This window comes from Acanthochromis polyacanthus, chromosome 17 (genome assembly GCF_021347895.1).
Source record: "Acanthochromis polyacanthus isolate Apoly-LR-REF ecotype Palm Island chromosome 17, KAUST_Apoly_ChrSc, whole genome shotgun sequence".
NCBI lineage: Eukaryota > Metazoa > Chordata > Actinopteri > Pomacentridae > Acanthochromis > Acanthochromis polyacanthus.
In genome coordinates, this window is record NC_067129.1 from 31883518 (window position 1) to 31902038 (window position 18521).

Here is an 18521-nt window from a genome sequence, read left to right on the forward strand (position 1 = left end):
CTTTATGGCAGAGTGGCCCGACGGAAGCCTCTCCTCAGTGCAAGACACATGAAAGCCCGCATAGAGTTTAAAAAACACATGAAGGACTCCCAGACTATGAGAAATAAGATTCTCCGGTCTGATGAGACCAAGATTTAACTTTTTGGTGTTAATTCTAAGTGGTATGTGTAGAGAAAACCAGGCACTGCTCATCACCTGATCAATACAATCCCTACAGTGAAACATGGTGGTGGGAGCATCATGTTTTGGGGGTGTTTTTCAGCTGCAGGGACAGGATGACTGGTTGCAATTGAAGGAAGGATGAATGCGGCCAAGTACAGAGATATCCTGGAGGAAAACCTCTTCCAGAGTGCTCAGGACCTCAGACTGGGCCGAAGGTTCACCTTTCAACAGGACAATGACCCTAAGCACACAGCTAAAATAACAAAGGAGTGGCTTCAGAACAACTCTGTGACCGTTCTTGACTGGCCCAGCCAGAGCCCTGACCTAAACCCAATTGAGCATCTCTGGAGAGACCTCAAAATGTCTGTCCACCAACGTTCACCATCCAACCTGACAGAACTGGAGAGGATCTGCAAGGAAGAATGGCAGAGGATCCCCAAATCCAGGTGTGAAAAACTTGTTGCGTCATTCCCAAGAAGACTCATGGCTGTACTAGCTGAAAAGAGTGCTTCTACTCAGTACTGAGCACAGGGTCTGAATACTTATGACCATGTGATATTTCAGTTTTTCTTTTTAATAAATTTGCAAAAATTTCTACATTTTTGTTTTTTTCTGTCAAGATGGGGTGCTGAGTGTACATTAATGAGAAATAAAATGAACTTTTTTGATTTTGGCAAATGGCTGCAATGACACAGAGTGAAAAATTTCAAGGGGTCTGAATACTTTCTGTACCCACTGTAAAAATAAGTACAAAAATATGCCATAAAAATGTATAAAAACAAGTAGAAAAATTAGATATAAGTAGAACAATATGAACGAAAAATATAAAAAGATACAAAAATAAGAACTAAAAATATATAAAAACAAGTAGAAAAGTATGTCCTAAAACTATAAATATGAAAATGTCTTAAAAATATAAACACAAGTACAAAAATACGTCCTAAAAATACACAAAAATAAATACAAAACTTAGTCATAAGTAAAAAAATATGAACTAAAAATGTCTAAAAATAATTACAAAAATTAGTTACATATAGAAAAATATGAACTAAAATACATAAAAATAAGTAGAAAAATATGTCCTATAAATATAAATAGAAAAATTATGTCCTATAAATATAAATAGAAAAATTATGTCCTAAAAATATAAACATAAGTACAAAAATATGTCCTAAAAATATAAGAATGTAGAGAAAATTATGAAGTAAAAATACAAAAATACTGAGAAAAATATACAGTTAAAACAGAAAAATAAATAGAAAAATATGACCTAAAATATATAAAAAAAGGTAGACAAGTATGTCCTAAATATGTAAACAGGAACAGAAAAACATGAACTAAAAATACAAAAAGAAAGTAGAAAGATGACTTAAAAATATTTTTAAAAATATGACATTAAGATACAAAAATACAAATGGTTACATAGTTAATGACACAGAGCTGATATAACTGCATTCCTGCATCTTTTATCCTTTTAACCAACAACTTGGACCAGTAACTGCAGAATGGACGGACCTGTGGGGAGTCTGGATGAGCTGACAGACACTCGGAGCTGCTGGGTGAAGCCTGGGAGCAGATGTTCTGAGACAAGTCAGGCATCTCCAGCAGAGGACTGTCGGCTTTCCTCGTCCGCTTGTTATTCCAGTGATTCTTTTCCTTTCCAGCTCCTCCTGCTCCTGGAAAACATCGGCTGCTGTAAAACTCAGCCGGACTCTGAAAGGATTTAGTCTTTCTGCTCAACATCACGTCCGACTCACCAGAGTTCAGGTTCGTCTGCGGATCGACGGCGGCCGACTTCTTCCCATTGGAGAAGGAAAGTTTCCGTCGGGGGCAGCACCTGAGCGAAGCGTCGGCGAGCAGAGTTTGACTTTGGGAAGCCGGGCCTGGCTGAGACCGGTCGACCATCTGGAAAAGAAAAGCAAAGAAGCTATTGTCATTCAGAGACAGTTTCTCAATATTTTCCAACATTTTAATACAATTTTCTGACATTTTGGTAATATGTTATTGCATATTATTTACTGACATTTCATTATTTTCTGGTATTTCTTTAAGTTTCTAAATTTAAATAATATTTTCAGATAATTAAATAATAATTGGAGACATTTTATTAACAGCTTCAGACATTTATTTTTTAAATCATCTGATATTTTCACTTTTAGACATTTTAATAAAACCTTCAGACATTGACATTATATTTTCTAATTAAATTTTAAGAATATTTTATTATTTTCATATATTTTATTAATACTTCCAGGACCGTTATTAACTGATATTTGTCTAGACATTTATTTAAAATATTCAGACACTTTATTAATATTTTCCTAAATAACAGTAACTGACATTTCAATAACAACTTCTGACATTTTACTAATATTTGTCAGCATTTCATGAACAGCTCATGACATTTTCTGAACATTTTTGGACATTTTTCCGGTTCTGAACTGTTTTTCATTGCAGTTTTAATTAAAATATTACATTTAAATATTCAGAAATGATCAACGTTCAGACACTTTAACATTTGTTTTCAGGCATTTTGCTCATACAGTGCATCCAGAAAGTATTCACAGCGTTTCACTTTTTCCACATTTTGTTATGTTACAGCCTTATTCCAAATCGGATTCAATTATTTTTTTCCCTTAAAATTCTACACATAACACCCCATAATGACAAAATGAAAAAAGTTTTTTTGAGAGTCTTGCAAATTTATTAAAAATAAAAAACAAAGAAATTACATGTACATAAGTATTCACAGCCTTTGCCATGAAGCTCTAAATTGAGCTCATGTGCATCCTGTTTCCACTGATCATCCTTGAGACGCTTCTACTGCTTAATTGGAGTCCACCTGTGGCAAATTCAGTTGATTGGACATGATTTGGAAAGGCACACACCTGTCTATATAAGGTTCCACAGTTGGCAGTGCATGTCAGAGCATAAACCAAGCATGAAGTCAAAGGAATTGTCTGTAGACCTCCGAAACAGGATTGTGACGAGGCACAAGTCTGGGGAAGGGTACAAAAAAATTTCTGCTGCTTTGAAGGTCCCAATGAGCACGGTGGCCTCCATCATCCGTAAATGGAAGACATTTGGAACCACCAGGACTCTTCCTAGAGCCGGCCGGCCATCTAAACTGAGCAATCGGGGGAGAAGGGCCTTAGTCAGAGAGGTGACTAAGAACCCCATGGTCACTTTGTCAGAGCTCCAGCGTTCCTCTGTGGAGAGAGGAGAACCTTCCAGAAGGACAACCATCTCTGCAGCAATCCACAAATCAGGCCTGTTTGGTAGAGTGGCCAGACGGAAGCCACTTCTTAGTAAAAGGCACATGGCAGCCCGCCTGGAGTTTGCCAAAAGGCACCTGAAGGACTCTCAGACCATCAGCAAAAAAATTCTCTGGTCTGATGAGACAAAGATTGAACTCTTTGGTGTGAATGCTAGGCGTTTTGTTTGGAGGAAACCAGGCACTGCTCATCACCAGGCCAATACCATCCCTACAGTGAAGCATGGTGGCGGTAGCATCATGCTGTGGGGATGTTTTTCAGCAGCAGGAACTGGGAAACTAGTCAAGATAGAGGGGAAGATGAATGCAGCAATGTACAGAGACATCCTGGATGAAAACCTGCTCCAGAGCGCTCTTGACCTCAAACTGGGGCGGCGGTTCATCTTTCAGCAGGACAACGACCCTAAGCACACAGCCAAGATAGCAAAGAAGTGGCTTCAGGACAACTCTGTGAATGTCCTTGAGTGGCCCAGCCAGAGCCCGGACTTGAATCCAATTGAGCATCTCTGGAGAGATCTGAAAATGGCTGTGCACCAGCGCTCCCCATCCAACTTGATGGAGCTTGAGAGGTGTTGCAAAGAGGAATGGGCAAAACTGCCCAAAGATAGGTGTGCCAAGCTTGTGGCATCATATTCAAAAAGACTTGAGGCTGTAATTGCTGCCACAGGTGCATCAACAAAGTATTAAGCAAAGGCTGTGAATACTTATGTACATGTGGTCTCTTAGTTTTTTATTTTTAATAAATTTTCAAGAATCTCAAAAAAACTTTTTTCATGTTGTCATTATGGGGTGTTGTGTGTAGAATTTTAAGGGAAAAAATGAATTGAATCCGATTTGGTATAAGACTGTAACATAACAAAATGTGGAAAAGGTAACGCGCTGTGAATACTTTCTGGATGCACTGTAGGTCCTTACATTTTAATTATTATTTCAGACACATTAACACTTTTCAGATTTTTATTTCATATTTCTAAACAGTGTGTGGATATTTTCCGACATTATCAAGTTAGGGAATTATTTCATTTTTTAAACATATCTCCAGGCATATACTTTAATACAAGTTTCTGACATTTTATCTCTATTTTTAAACAATTTATTATTTTCATGTATATTTTTCATATTTTTTATTTTATTGACATTTTCTTACATTTGATTGTGAATTTTTAACAGGATTAAAAATATTAATCGTAGAATATTTTATTAATATTTTGTGGAATTTTCACCATTTCCAACTTTTAACAAATTTTAAAATATATATTATTGGCAATACTTTTAAAAAATTTTACAAATATTTTCCTGCTTTTAAATAATATTTACAGGCAAACGAGGAGTCGCTCCTGCTGCTTTCAAAGACACCAGATTTATTTATTTTTTTGACACAAATCACGTTGAACATTTCAATGTCGGACTGAAATAAACACAGAAATGAGCTGCTGAGAACGGACGCTCTGTCGGCTCGTCTGATCTGCTGCATCTAAACCAAACCGTAGCTCTGACTCGACCACTCACGCTCTGCTCGATGGCTTTCATCACTTCCTCTTCCTCCTGCCGCCGTCGCAGCGCCGTGACGCTGGCCTCCTGTTCGCTCAGACGCAACGCCAAGTCCATCATCTCCTCCTCCGTCATCTCTGAAAACAGCACAAGCAGAGCTGCAGGTTCAAACACCAGATGTTCCACCACCAGATGTTTCACCATGCTGGATGTATCTCCAGCAACGTGCTCCTCTGTTCACTGTTTCTGAGCCATGCTGCATTTATTTTACTGTTCCAGTTTGTTTTATTTCCTCTGTTCTGTGGAAACACTGCCTGCAGTTCAACCTGCAGATTGTTTCTTGCAAGATCTGGTGCAAATGGATTCATTATGGCGACTGTTTAAATGTAGAATAAAGTGATTTTGGTAAAATACCTCAATTTGAAGTTGTGATTTGGTTAATTTTTTTCCAATTTGTCGTTCATGTTACCTTCAAGGGCCGTCGGAAAGCGAGAAAGCTACAATTCTTTCTGTTTTTGAGTTTCTGGATATGATTAATGGCGAAATTTTGTCATAGAGAAAAACAAGATAATTTTCAATGCTTTTAAACCCGTCAGCAGCTTTTGTTAGTTAGTTAGTTAGTGTTGCATGCACGGCTTTGGTGTTTCTGTTTTAGACTTTATTTATTATTATTTAGATTGTCCTAAGAATACAATTAAAAGTAGAAAAATGTGTCCTAAAAATACAAAAAATAATAAGAAAAATCTGACCGAAAAATCTAAATTTAAGTAGAAAAATGTGTCGTAAAAATACAAAAATAAATAAAATACTAAAATATCAACATTAGTAGAAAAGCAAGTCCTATAATTATCAAAATAAATAGAAATATGTGTCCTAAAAATATAAAAATAAGAAGAAAGATCCGTCCGAAAAATCTAAATATAAGTAGAAAAATGTGTGCTAAAAATATAAAAATAAATAAAATACTAAAATATCAACATTAGTAGAAAAGCAAGTCCTATAATTATCAAAATAAATGAACGTGTCCTAAAAATTTAAAAATATATATCTAAAAAATGTTCAAAAATAAAATATATATATGGAAAAATATGTCCTAAAAAGTTAAAAATATATATCTAAAAATATGTTCAAAAATAAAAAATACATTTAGAAAAATATGTCCTAAAAATCTAAAAATATACATCTAAAAAAATGTTCAAAAATAAAAAAATATATAGAAAAATATGTTCTAAAAAGTTAAAAATATATATCTAAAAATATGTTCAAAAATAAAAAATACATTTAGAAAAATATGTCCTAAAAATCTAAAAATATACATCTAAAAAAATGTTCAAAAATAAAAAAATATATAGAAAAATATGTTCTAAAAAGTTAAAAATATATATCTAAAAATATGTTCAAAAATAAAAAATATATATAGAAAAATATGTCCTAAAAAGTTAAAAATATATATCTAAAAATATGTTCAAAAATAAAAATATATATATAGAAAAATATGTCCTAAAAATCTAAAACTATATATATAAAAATATGTTCAAAAATAAAAAAGTATATAGAAAATATGTCCTAAAAAGTTAAAAATATATATCTAGAAATATGTTCAAAAATAAAAAATATATTTAGAAAAATATGTCCTAAAAATCTAAAAATATATATCTAAAAAAATGCTAAAAAAAAATCAAAAAATATATGCTGCAAAATATGTCCTAAAATCTAAAAATATATATCTAAAAATATATTGAAAAATAAAAATATATATAGAAAAATAGGTCCTAAAAATATATATAAAAATATGTCCAAAAATTAAAATATATATATAGAAAAATATGTCCTAAAAACATAAAAATATAAAGAATAATGTGAACTAAAAATACATAAAAACAAGCAGAAAAATATGTCATAACAATGTATAGAAAAACATGACCTAAAAATAGGTAAAATAAGTAGAAGAATAGAATGATGTGTATGGAAATGGTCTCCGTTTCTGATCTTTCTTATTGTGCTTCAGTTGACGTACCGTTGGGTTTGGATTTGTCCTCTCTTCCTTTCCAACGCTGCTCTCGAGCTGAAGACGCTGGCAGAAGTGACGCTGAGAGCTCGTCCTGGAAGAACAAAAAAACCGGTAAGACATCTGATGCCGTCATTTCCCCGAGTTCATGAAAGCATCACAGTTTAGGAAGGACTGCTAACCCTTCAGGGAATAACAACAAATCACAGTTTAGTGTCCTGTCAGAGCTGCTGCGCTCGTGAATTCAGGACGTCCTGGAGAAAACTGTGGTTGGAAATGAACCCGATCTGATTTAAAGTTTCCGTTTCTTTACCTTGTCGTCTCCGTCGGCGGCAGCTTCGTCCTCCTGCGTGTTTTCGTCCGTCTGCTGGCTCTCAGAGTGGACGTCTTTGATTATCTGCTTCCTCAGAGACATCCTGCTCAGCTGACGAACACCTTAGACCAACAGAGACACACAAAAAAAACACTCAAATGTCGCATTAAATCAGCTCACCACCGCACAAACCCCTGCTGCTTTTACAATGGATTTCTAGTCGATTTAGTAATGAAATAAATAACTAAGAACTTATTTTAAGTGTGTACTTTCTTGAACACTGTCCATTGATCCGTCTGTTTATGATCAACATCATTAATGAAGCAACAGCAAACAGAGTCCCAGCTCCGTTCCTGTAGATCCTGAGGGCCTCTGACTCCTCTTGCTGAATATTTAGAGCAGATTTTCACAGATTGATGCATCATAATGTGGACACTACGACATCACAGTGAAGGAAGAATGTGATTGGACGTTACAGAACTTTTTATCGTTTGAACTGCTAGAGCATGTCGATTATCGTCATTGTTATAACTATTATTCCCATAAGCCTCCCATAACCTTAACCATAACCATAATCCTTTGCTGGAACCCCAGCTTAAATCCCAGCTGATTTTCCTTCTTAAACCTTGACTGTGGGAATCCTGGCCTGGCTGAAACTGGACAAACATCTGGAAAAGAAAAAACACAAGAAGCTCCTGCGAGTCGGGGATGGTTTCTTAATATATTCCAACATTTTAATGGGTCATTCCGTATGAAATCAACCAATTTTAAGGAAACTTCCCACCTGACCCTCTCAGATTTTGCTCAGTTTTTACATAAATTTAGTACATTATATATGATGGGAAAATCCAAAATTTGAATGCTTTATTGTCATCAGTTTCAAAGTTATGGCCATTTGAAGTAGGTAGGGGGTACCCTAAAATTGCGGCCAAAATAAAGACTTGAAATTTTCGACCATTTTCAGACTTCTATAACTTCTGAACAACAAAAGATAGAGATCTGAAGTTTTCAGAATCATTTCACAGTGAAAAATAAAAAATATCTGTCCGACCTTCGGATTCAAAGGTCAACGTTAAACATAGAAGGGTTTAGAAGAAGCTGTCATTCAAGGAGACAAGGACCCACTTCTCTTGTGGAAATATGCTGCCAGTCATTTTCCCCAGATGTCGCGACTGGCCCGAAAGTACCTGTGCTCCAAATGTGAAGGCACAAGCCAGTAACAGTAATAGTCACGGTAATACCGTATACCCCGGTAAAATGTAAAGGAAGTTTGACGGTATCAAAATTTGGATACCGCCCAAGCCTAAACTATAGGTCACTGTGAAATGATTCTGAAAACTTCAGATCTCTATCTTTTGTTGTTCAGAAGTTATAGAAGTCTGAAAATGGTAAGTCTTAATTTTGGCCGCAATTTTAGGGTACCCCCTACCTACTTCAAATGGCCAAAACTTTGAAACTGATGACAATAAAGCATTCAAATTTTGGAGTTTCCCATCATATATAATGTACTAAATGTATGTAAAAACCGAGCAAAATCTGAGAGGGTCAGGTTCGGACCATTGGTTGAAATGATATGGAATGACCCTAATGCAATTTTTCTGACATTTTATTAATATTTTCTTGCATATTATTTACTGACATTTCATTGTGTTTTGATATATAATTAATTTCCTACATTTTCAGACAAATAAATGGTAATTACAGGTATTTTATTAACAGCTTCAGACTGTTCTGTGTGCATATTGTCTAACATTTTTACAGTTTTGAGCATTTTGTTAATAATTTTGAGCATTTTAAAAAAACCTTCAAGCATTTTAATGATATTTTCTTGCCTTCAAGATTATTCCCTGGCATTTTATTATTTTCCTACATTTTATTAATTTTCCCAGGTCTGTTATTATTACTTTAACAGCTTCTTTTTATTGTTTAGAATAATTTTTTTTTAAATTTTTTATTGATATTTTAGACATGTTAATACTTTAAAAATGATTAAAGGTTTCATGAATATTTTCTTGAATAATAATAAAAATAACTGATATTTTAAAAATATTTTCTGGTAATATTCCCAGGCCTTTAATTATTACTTTGACAGCTTCTTGTATTTTATTATTTATAATATTTTCTTCATTTTGCATTAATATTTTAGACATGTCAATATTTTATTAAGAATTATCAAAGATTTTATGAAAAATTCTTGAATAATAATAAAAATAACTGATATTCTGGCATTTTATTATTTTCCTACATTTAAAAAAATTCTGTAGAAATTAAGTAATAATTTCTTCTATTAATAAGTGACATTTTGAGACATTTTCCCAGCTGTGAAGTGCAGTAAAGTGAACGACAGACCTGCAGAATGAGCTGCTTCACCTGATGATGACGACGGTCCTCTTCGTCCTCTCATCTGTCCGGCGGCACGACGTGAGTGGACCCGAAGTAATTTAACCAAAATCTGTGTTGACGTGAAGCAGAGCAGAGTGAGAACACTGAAACTACCCTAGCAGATTAATATCTATAGCACAATCAGAGTTTACTGGCTGTTGAAGTGACCGTTAGCTTAAACAGTCTGTTGACATGGAAACAAACTGACCACTCGAGACACTAAAACCCGCAAATAAAGTTCCTGTTGTCGCTTTTCTGTGTGGATAACCGTAACGTCAAATAAGTGTTTTAACTATTTTAGCGTTTGTTTCCTCAATGACGACAGAAAACGACCGCTAAGAGATGAGTTTAGAAGAGTTGAGAAACACTCACGGTTCACCTCTCCTCACTTTCGCGGCGCCATGTTTGTTTCTGTACACGCAATCACGTGATCGTGACGTAAATACGTCGTACGCGCTGCCTTCATGGACCTCACGTTGATGTCGCTCTGTGACACCTTCACGGACCAGATAGACAGATAGACAGGTAGATGGATAGACAGATAGATAAAATTATATGTACATTTGGTCGTCTAGCCTAGAAAAACAGCGATAAAAAATTAAATTACTCCCCGTCGGGGAATCGAACCCCGGTCTCCCGCGCGGCAGCCGACAATTCTTTAGCTAAACGGCCCTAAACCGTTTCCCATTCATTCTCTATGGTAGTGCTGAAACATTACGGATGTAATATATTTTCCACCACTAGTATGCGCCTGTTCGCTCCGCCGTTTGTGCGCATGCTCATGCTTCCCTCCCTCAGTTTGAAACTGCCCGGTCGCTGGAGAGACAGACTGCGCACAACTTTCCTTGGACTGAGTTAAACGGTAAGTTTTATGACAAACCGAGTGATGACACAAACTATGAATGAATGAAGGTCTATGTATATTTCTACCCGCTTTATTGTGAGGCTTGTGTTTTTGTCGAAGCTAAATGAGTATGTTTAGTACGATGTTGAAGACAAAAGGAGTCAATAACTGTAAACAAACGTGACTGTTGGACACACATGAGCCGGTTTACGTTTATAACAGTTCATTTACATCCTCGAATTACGATGGAAGAACGTCATGTCCGTTCATCCTGTTAACACTGAACATCGCGTTGGCTTTATCCTCAATGTTATGATGATATAATTACAAATCCAACCGTCCGTTTTCTACCGCTTGATAGGCTCCAGCGCCTTGAATACGTTCAAGACAAAATGACTGTTCAATAAAACGGTTGTATTTTTTAAGCATGTTGTGTATTAAGACATATTACCAGTATGTGTGCTTTATGTGACTCTAAAGTGTGCAGATAACTGTAGGGACGTGACTGTACTGGAAGTTGACTGAAACTGGTCAGACCGGTTTCTGTGTCTGTAGTGGAATTTTACTGAAACTGGTCAGACCGGGTTCTGTGACAGCCTCTTCTGAACCTCTTCACACATCAGTGTCACGTGATGGCCCCTATTGTTCAGAGAGTTTCAGCCACAGGGGTCCACTGATTGGTGACAGAACTGACAGCAGAAACATGCAGACAGGCAGGAACTTAGAGCAGCAGTGGATAGAGTCTTCCTCTACACATCAACATCTGTTATAGAAAGCATCTTTGTCTGTAGCACGCATACCGGGCTGGAAGTCATTTCTTACAAACACTCAAATTACTGTAATTATGTAGTTTTTTTGGGATACTCGTGCTTTTATGAGTAGATTTCCAAGTCTGTACTCTTACTTGTACTTAAGTATTCATTATGCCATGTGGGGAAAAAGACTTGTTTTGTATCTTATCAGTTATTAATGATTAATTGATAGTGTTTGAACTATTGTCAAAGCAAAATACCGCAAATGTAAAGCCCTAGTCTGGAGAGGTGACGGTGACATCACCGCTTAAAAGGAACTAATACTCTGAGGAGTTTTTTTTAAGAATACTCTGTATTTTTGCTTCACTATTTTCAAACACCAGTCCTTTTACTTGTGAATGAGCCATATTTTAGCAATGTAACAGTACTGATTTTCACTCCTCTTATCCACCACTGCATAGATTGACTCTTTTATTTCCTTTATGACAGCTAAAATGCGCAAAGTAATATTTTACCCTGGGAGAGTGACCGTAACCTTCCGTAAGGGGCCCCTGGGATATCTTCGTCAGGACCCCACGGATGCAGCCAAACTATTAAAGAACAACCCGTCCCTACAGGACAGTTCGGCACCTTTGAAAGAGGAGCTGGTCAGGCAAAATGCTGTCAGTGTGGTCCGTCAGAGAGGAGGGGACCCTACGGACAAGACAGAGGTGTGTGGAGAATACATCCTGCAGTTTGGGAAGTACAAGGGGAAATCCTTCCGTTGGCTCCTTGAGAATGATGTCGGGTACACCATCTACCTCATAAAGACTCAGCAAAAAGAGGAGGCTGCAGGAGTATTCACAGCAGAGGGTCATAGCAAGGACAGCCTGCTCTCGTTCATCACTTATGCCCTTAGCTTTGAAGAGGTTCGGTCTCTTCTCAGCTTTGAGTCCAAAAGGCCAGTGGTGACATCATCAGCATCATCATCGGAGGATGACCAGCTGGTTGGTTTTGGCTCTCGTGCCAACAACACCTGGCGGGAGATTTGGGAGAGCAGAGATGACGGCTATGCAGCCTTCATCCTGAAGCAGCGCTGTGCTCAGGGGACAAAGATGCACAAGCTCCAGCTGTACCTGCAACAGAAGCTTCACAGTGCCTCTCAGACACATACACCGCCTGCACCGGCTCAAGCCATGGGTGAGTGTTGTTTTTTCATTTATTTGGTCAAGAAGATGCCATGGGAGTGAGAAAACTAATTGTGAACTCTTGTCTGTTTGCATTGCAGCGATGGAAGAGGATGAAGAGCTGGAAACAGCAATGCTCAGCATCTCTCCTTCAAAGGAACATGTGCAGAGCTGTGAGTAAACTTTTGTTATTTTAACTAATTGATAATTCAGACTCACTAATAGTTCAGCCCCTTTGCTATTAGATTACTTATTAGTAGTAATGAACAAGAGTCTTTAGAAGTAATCTAGTTTTAAACAGTCACTGTTTTTTACATAATTCTTTATTTCGTCTTGTGTCTTACAGCTGCTGCTCCAACATCCTCATCGGCAGCAGTGATCAGATGCAGCCAGGCTTCGAGAACAGAAAGAGGTTACTAACTGACTGATGACTCTGGAACCATGAATTGTTCTCCTACATGAAGCATGACCGAGACCGTTCTGTCTGTTCTGTTCCATTGACCATGTTCTGGTCATGTTTGTGTTCTCCTTTTCTGTATAAAGTCCTAGTGACTATGAATTGATTCCAGTCATGATGAGGGTAAGTACCAATCTTTATTTTCTCATGAGAGTGAACGGAAAAAGTGCGTATGGCTTGGCTACTAACACTCGAATGCTTGTGTTTGCAGTGTGGCCTGCTTTTACTAATGTCGCTTTTCATACTTTGCCAGTTTTCAAATGACTGATGAGACTTTTTCTGTTGCAGAACCATCAGCTGCACAGTCCAGGGTAACTGAGCTGAAGGATGCAGAATCAGTCAGTAAGTACACAACAATCTGTTTTTCCATTTAAACCTTTGTATTGTGTTGTACTTATGTCTGTCATAACCTGTTGTTTTTTTGTCATCGTTCCCTCTCTGTAGCTCTTGCTTTGCCTGTGAAAAGACCTGTACCTCTGCCTCAGCAGCTGATGTTCCTCCTGCCAGAAACTGCAGATCCTGCACCAACAGACACCACTGTCACAGCTACAGGTGTGTGTCATGTAGAGAGAGTGTTCCTGACCTGCTTACCTCCATGTTGTGACACTCTCTGTTGTAAATCCTTTAAAGGGTGTTTCGTTGTCATAAATCAAGTATAGCATGATGTTAATGTATACGAAAGATAACTGCTAGCAGACATCTAGTGTGCAATTTTGAACATAATAATAGTTACATGGCAGGGCCCAGTGAGATTCAGGGACTGCAGTGTCAATGTTAAATTCTTATGTTTTTCTTTGCGAATAATAATGAAATGTTTCATGTTCAATTTAGCGTCAGAGGAACTTTCACATTCTGCTGAGACGTCTGCAGTTCCCAGCCAACCTTCACTTCAGCAGCCGGCGGCACAGAGAGCTCAAAGTCAGTTATCAAATGATTTTGATTCAGTTGTTTACTGCAGATTTATCAAGTCACACTCAAAATCCTATTATTTCTTTCTATGTTTATTTCTGTCTGATTAGGCCAGCCTTCGACCCAGCCATCACCTGTCTCCAGCTGTCCTCCACCACAACCTCCTGCCTACGACCACGATGTCAGCCAGTGGTCCTGTTCACAGCAGCAGAGGATCTGGATGAAGACAGAGCTGGAAGCAATGGGTCTCTGGCCGGGCTCCATCCCTGTGCGCAACCTAATGAAGATGGTGTCACTGTGGCGTTTCCCCCCTCAGCCAGAATTAATTGACAGTGTTGCAGACTTTCCATCTCCCAAATACTTCCAGCTCCATCCTTTTTTCATATGGAAGCCTGAAAATGACAATTTAATGGGCAGGCTGAGGAACAACGAAGCCCTCCCATGTATTGGAGGTTGCGCTCATCCTCAAGTTACTTCTGCGGGTGTCGGAAGACCTCGCGTGATTGTTGGCCTCACTGGACAATATTACCTGCTGTCATCCAGGCTGTGCTGCAAAGTGTGCCGGAGGAGGTGGTACGCTGACAACCCTCACTGGCTGGAAAAACTTCCGCAGAGGTTCACCAACCTGTTGCCAGCAAAACTTACTTACAAGAAGGCAATCTGTAAGTCAGTATTGGATGAACTCAGGCGAACAGGAAACTCACCCACTGACATGGCAAAGCAGATCATGGAAGTGATGCACTTGAAATATGAACGTGCACACTTGGCCTACCTCCTCAGCTGCCAAAACATAATGGATGCTGAGGCAGGAAGATCTGGACAAAGAACCATCACCCAGTTCATACGACAGGAAACCCAGCCAGAGTCTTTTGGGGCATATGAGGATTCAGACGGCTGGAATGGAATCTCTGTGTCTTCACACTACCTGACGGACTGCCTCCTGCATGAATACCAACACCAGGAGGGTGCCATCAAGAAACTCCTGCAGGGCACCTTTGGACAGGCTTTTCGCTCAGACCACACCCGCAAAATTGCCAGAAAGGTCACCTTTTCATCGGGCGCCATGTCATCATATGCTGTGATGAATGAAAACTGGATGATCCTTTCATGGGTCATGGTGCAGTCGGAGACAGAGAAGTCACTGACGTCACTGTATGAGGGTCTGGCAAACCGCTACAGTGCCGCAGACATAGAGAAGGCACAGTACCAGTGGGTGGACAGGTAACAAATTATCTGTTTTTGGTCGTGTTTCATATTTTTCCACTTCCACAACTGATGGAAAATTTTTGATTCATTTTACACAAAGACTAACTGATATGACATTAATATACTTTATCTATTTTGACTTTCAGGGATTGCTGTGCAGCGTTTAAAGTGTCAGAGTGTCACCCCGGAGAGCATCTCAACTGGGAAGCGTGGCGAACAACTGACACCATTGTTGCTGAGGCCACGACTGGCAACTTAATGAACACATGTGCATCAAGAACACACTTCAATACAAACATAACAATAAAACTGGACTTGTTTCATTGCATGAGGAGATTTCTCCGTGAGTGCGTTTCAGAGCATCATCCTCTCTTCGCCTCCTTTGCACAGTTCCTGTCTGTCGCCTTCTCTATCGTGGACCAGGAGGACTTGCAGAAGCTGAAAGATGCCTATGCTTTCTGTGGCATTCAGCCTGCCAACCCCACAAAGCAGCACATTCGGGAGCACTGCAGGACCAAGATCCCACAGCCTCAGGAGCTTGTAAAGAGGGTTGAGGGAGTGTTCCAGCACTTCTACCTGGCCAAAGATCCGAATGATGTGCCTCTCTTCAAGCCCTCGATGCTGAAAGCCTGGCGGATCCAGCGAACTCATATGCTGCGAGGTTGCCTGAGCGATCCTGAGGTGGAAGGAGGGATCTTGTACAGGCATGGGGGGACCTTGCAGCTCAACCATGTGCAGGGCGAAGGGGCTAAACTTCCTGTGTGGATCCCCATCAGAGGCACATCACAGCAGGAAGGTTACCATTTTCATCAGGCTCAGTGGGTCACTGGAACACGCGTGTCCCCGGAGCTCTTTCAAGCACAGGGGATGACAGGCGTGGCAAGGTGGAACTACCAGCGTCTAGTGGACTTGAAACAACCTGGTGTTCGTCTTCCAGCTGTCTTTGATCCAGCTTTGATAACAGCACTAAACGTTGCATCTGAAAAGGTGCTGGGGCGTGAGAAGTATCCTGCTTTTCACCTGTCTGGCAGAGACACTGGAGAGAAGTTTGGCCTGGAATATACTGAGCCTGGCTGCCGCCCAGTTCCTCTGGACTGGGAAAAGCACAGGACCAAGACAGACTCTACCTCTGCCCCGAGTGGTCCTCCTCAAAGCGCTGTGCCGACTGTCCAGCCTGAGCCTCCTCAGTCAGCATCCACGGCCCCACCCAAGCTGTTGCAGTTTCCTGCTCGTCCATCTGGTGACATGACTGATCCATTTATGACTTCAAGTACCACTCCCAAACTACAGACAGAACCAGGTAAACATTTGAAGAAAAAAACCTCTAGCATGAACAGCAGTCCCACAATTGAATCCTATTAATTTCTATAACTATCTTTCTTAGAAATATGATGAGATGAACACAAGATGTGACAATTATATTTATTGTATGTATATATTGTACTTTTCTTATCTTCTAGGATCCACATTTCCACCACCTCTGCCCCTGCTGTCCTCGCCATCTGCAACCCGCACTGGACCTATAAAGACTGGTGGGAGGGTGTTTGTGCTCGACCACAAGCGCTGGCCAGCTCCCATGAAAAAGACCATAGACGAGCTCCTCAGTAAACACCGCGGGCAAAAGGACATGCTGAAGCTGGTGGACCAGGAGTATGCTGCTCTAGTTCACAACAGCTGTAAGGACCTGAACAGCATGCTCCATCCCACCACTAAGCTGCACATAACACAATATATGAAACACCTGAGTAAGCTGCTGAACACCAGATCCTCTTTGAACACCAGCCCAGAGAAGGTGGAAGAAAGGCAGCAGCTTTGGCACTCTCTGACAGAGGGCAGTGAGACAACCAGCGTGCCAGTTGTTGCCATGCCGGCTGCTGTTTTTAACCCCCCTCCACCTGTTCAGACACCTCTAACGCAGGACTCAATAGAGGAAATCGTGAAAGGTATCATGACCAAGCAGCAGCAGCAGCAGCAACCACCACAGCAACAGCCGGGGAAAAAAACCCAGACGAAGAAGTGCCTGTCCTGTGGCCAGCCTAAGTCCAGGTATGAAAATGACGGTTCTTCCGTCCATTTCTTCTACCAACAGGGCCCGGTCAGGTACTTCTACTGTTCCACTAAGGTCTTTAAAACATATGGTGCTGAAGGTCTGACAGATGAAAAAATGGACTTCAAAGACTTTGCACGGACAGCATTCTTTCAGCGTGAACTGGAGGCAACAAAGCAAAGGGTGGAGGACAGAGTACAGCAAAAAAGAAAAAGGACTGACTCCCAGCCGACAGGGACACGCAAATGCCGGTTCTGCAGACTGGAGCTAAAGCAGGGCCCAGACAGTCCACACATCCACGCTGGCTTTCCTGGAGTAGCAGGGAAGTACATCTACTGCCCAGCAAAAATCTTTTCTGTCTACAAAGATAAGGGTATGGACAAGGAGATGACCTGGAGAGAGTTCCAGGAGTCTCCTTTCTTTGAAGTGGAAAAGCAGAGGTGGGAGGCTGAAAAACGAAAATGAGTGAGAGGGTGGGCTGGTGGCTGATCATGTGCGTCTGTATATATGTATATATGTCTTTGTTCAATTTGATTTGTTTGTGAAACAGTTGAACTGTTGTTCTGTGTGAATAAAGAACACATTTCATTCAGTTCCGTCTGCAGCTCTCATTAATATGTGTGTATAATGTACAGTAATCAGTAGAATATTGTAATTAAAACTTTGAGGAAGATTACCAAGTTAGTCACTTAAAGAAACATTCCCTTATCTTTGATTTGTTTTCAATTTAGCTCTTAATTTCTGACATGTAAGTAGTACTAAGAAAAAAGACAAATAATGGAAAAATACATTAATGAATATACCAGAGAATCTCTCTGTAGTTCATGCACAAAAAAAGAACAGAAAGAGTTTTAAACTGATTTCATCCTCCCCCTGTGATTTCAATCATTTTTCCAATCACACAATCCTAATGAGACCCAGCACTGGGGACAGGGTCAGGAAAGCTGCAATTTCATTGGCTGTCACTGAGTGTCAACTATACACGACTGGCCCCCGCGTGACAGGCGGAGATACTGTCCACTATACTAACGAGGAAGATGGAATTACTAAATGACAACAAACCAATTATAGATCCTCACTATGATACCATTTGCAATTATTGATTATTATGCTTGTGTGATCAGTAGTTATTTTAGTGTCTCCCAGACCAAATACAAACTCTGGTTTCCTACAGTTCGTGATGAGAGAGTGTGTGTGTGCGTGTATGTGGACGGTATCTCTGCCTGCCATGTGGAAGACTGAGGTTTGGTTCTCTGATGGGGAGTAATTTATATTATTATTATCATTGTATTTATTAGGCAAGTTGACCAAATGTACATTTAGTTACATACATAGAACATTCCATTCATTCTGTCGATGCTTCTTGGTATTTAAAGCTGTAAACTGCTCTTACAACCAGAATCAGAATCAGAATCAGAATCAGAATGCGGTTTATTGCCAAGTAGGTTTTTACACTTACAAGGAATTTTCTATGGTGCTCTTGGTGCTAATACAATAAAATTGTAAGTAA

At 39.4% G+C, this 18521-nt stretch overlaps 2 protein-coding genes across 10 annotated transcripts in view; one reads left to right on the forward strand and one right to left on the reverse strand.

Moving 5' to 3' along the window:
- The window catches only part of uimc1 (ubiquitin interaction motif containing 1), a 42069-nt gene extending 32001 nt beyond the window's left edge, over window positions 1-10068 (reverse strand). For 3 of the 7 annotated variants that reach the window (XM_022218530.2, XM_022218534.2, XM_022218529.2), the window contains exons 1-7: window positions 10003-10068; window positions 9598-9700; window positions 7249-7370; window positions 6945-7029; window positions 4946-5064; window positions 1920-2067; window positions 1678-1838 (exon numbers count right to left, since the gene is read on the reverse strand). In XM_022218530.2, coding sequence (XP_022074222.2) covers window positions 1678-1838; window positions 1920-2067; window positions 4946-5064; window positions 6945-7029; window positions 7249-7370; window positions 9598-9652 — 690 coding nt within the window. In that variant the 5' untranslated portion in view covers window positions 9653-9700; window positions 10003-10068. The remainder of the gene's footprint in view (window positions 1-1677; window positions 1839-1919; window positions 2068-4945; window positions 5065-6944; window positions 7030-7248; window positions 7371-9597; window positions 9701-10002) is intronic. The other 4 variants (XM_022218533.2, XM_022218532.2, XM_051937483.1 and 1 more) reach the window with 4 other exon arrangements.
- Window positions 10069-10168: 100 nt separating this feature from the next.
- LOC127530251 (uncharacterized) lies at window positions 10169-17603 on the forward strand. 3 transcript variants are annotated; one of them, XM_051937482.1, is made up of 10 exons: window positions 10169-10492; window positions 11716-12405; window positions 12494-12565; window positions 12739-12972; window positions 13138-13191; window positions 13294-13401; window positions 13681-13767; window positions 13869-14979; window positions 15111-16264; window positions 16425-17603. In XM_051937482.1, the coding sequence occupies exons 6-10, from the start codon at window positions 13341-13343 to the stop codon at window positions 17474-17476; spliced, it is 3465 nt and encodes a 1154-aa protein (XP_051793442.1). In that variant the 5' UTR covers window positions 10169-10492; window positions 11716-12405; window positions 12494-12565; window positions 12739-12972; window positions 13138-13191; window positions 13294-13340; the 3' UTR covers window positions 17477-17603. The 3 variants fall into 3 exon arrangements, with proteins under 3 accessions (XP_051793442.1, XP_051793440.1, XP_051793441.1); XM_051937480.1 differs by having other exon boundaries at window positions 12739-13191; XM_051937481.1 differs by having other exon boundaries at window positions 10169-12405; window positions 12739-13191.
- The last annotated feature ends 918 nt before the right edge of the window (window positions 17604-18521 follow it).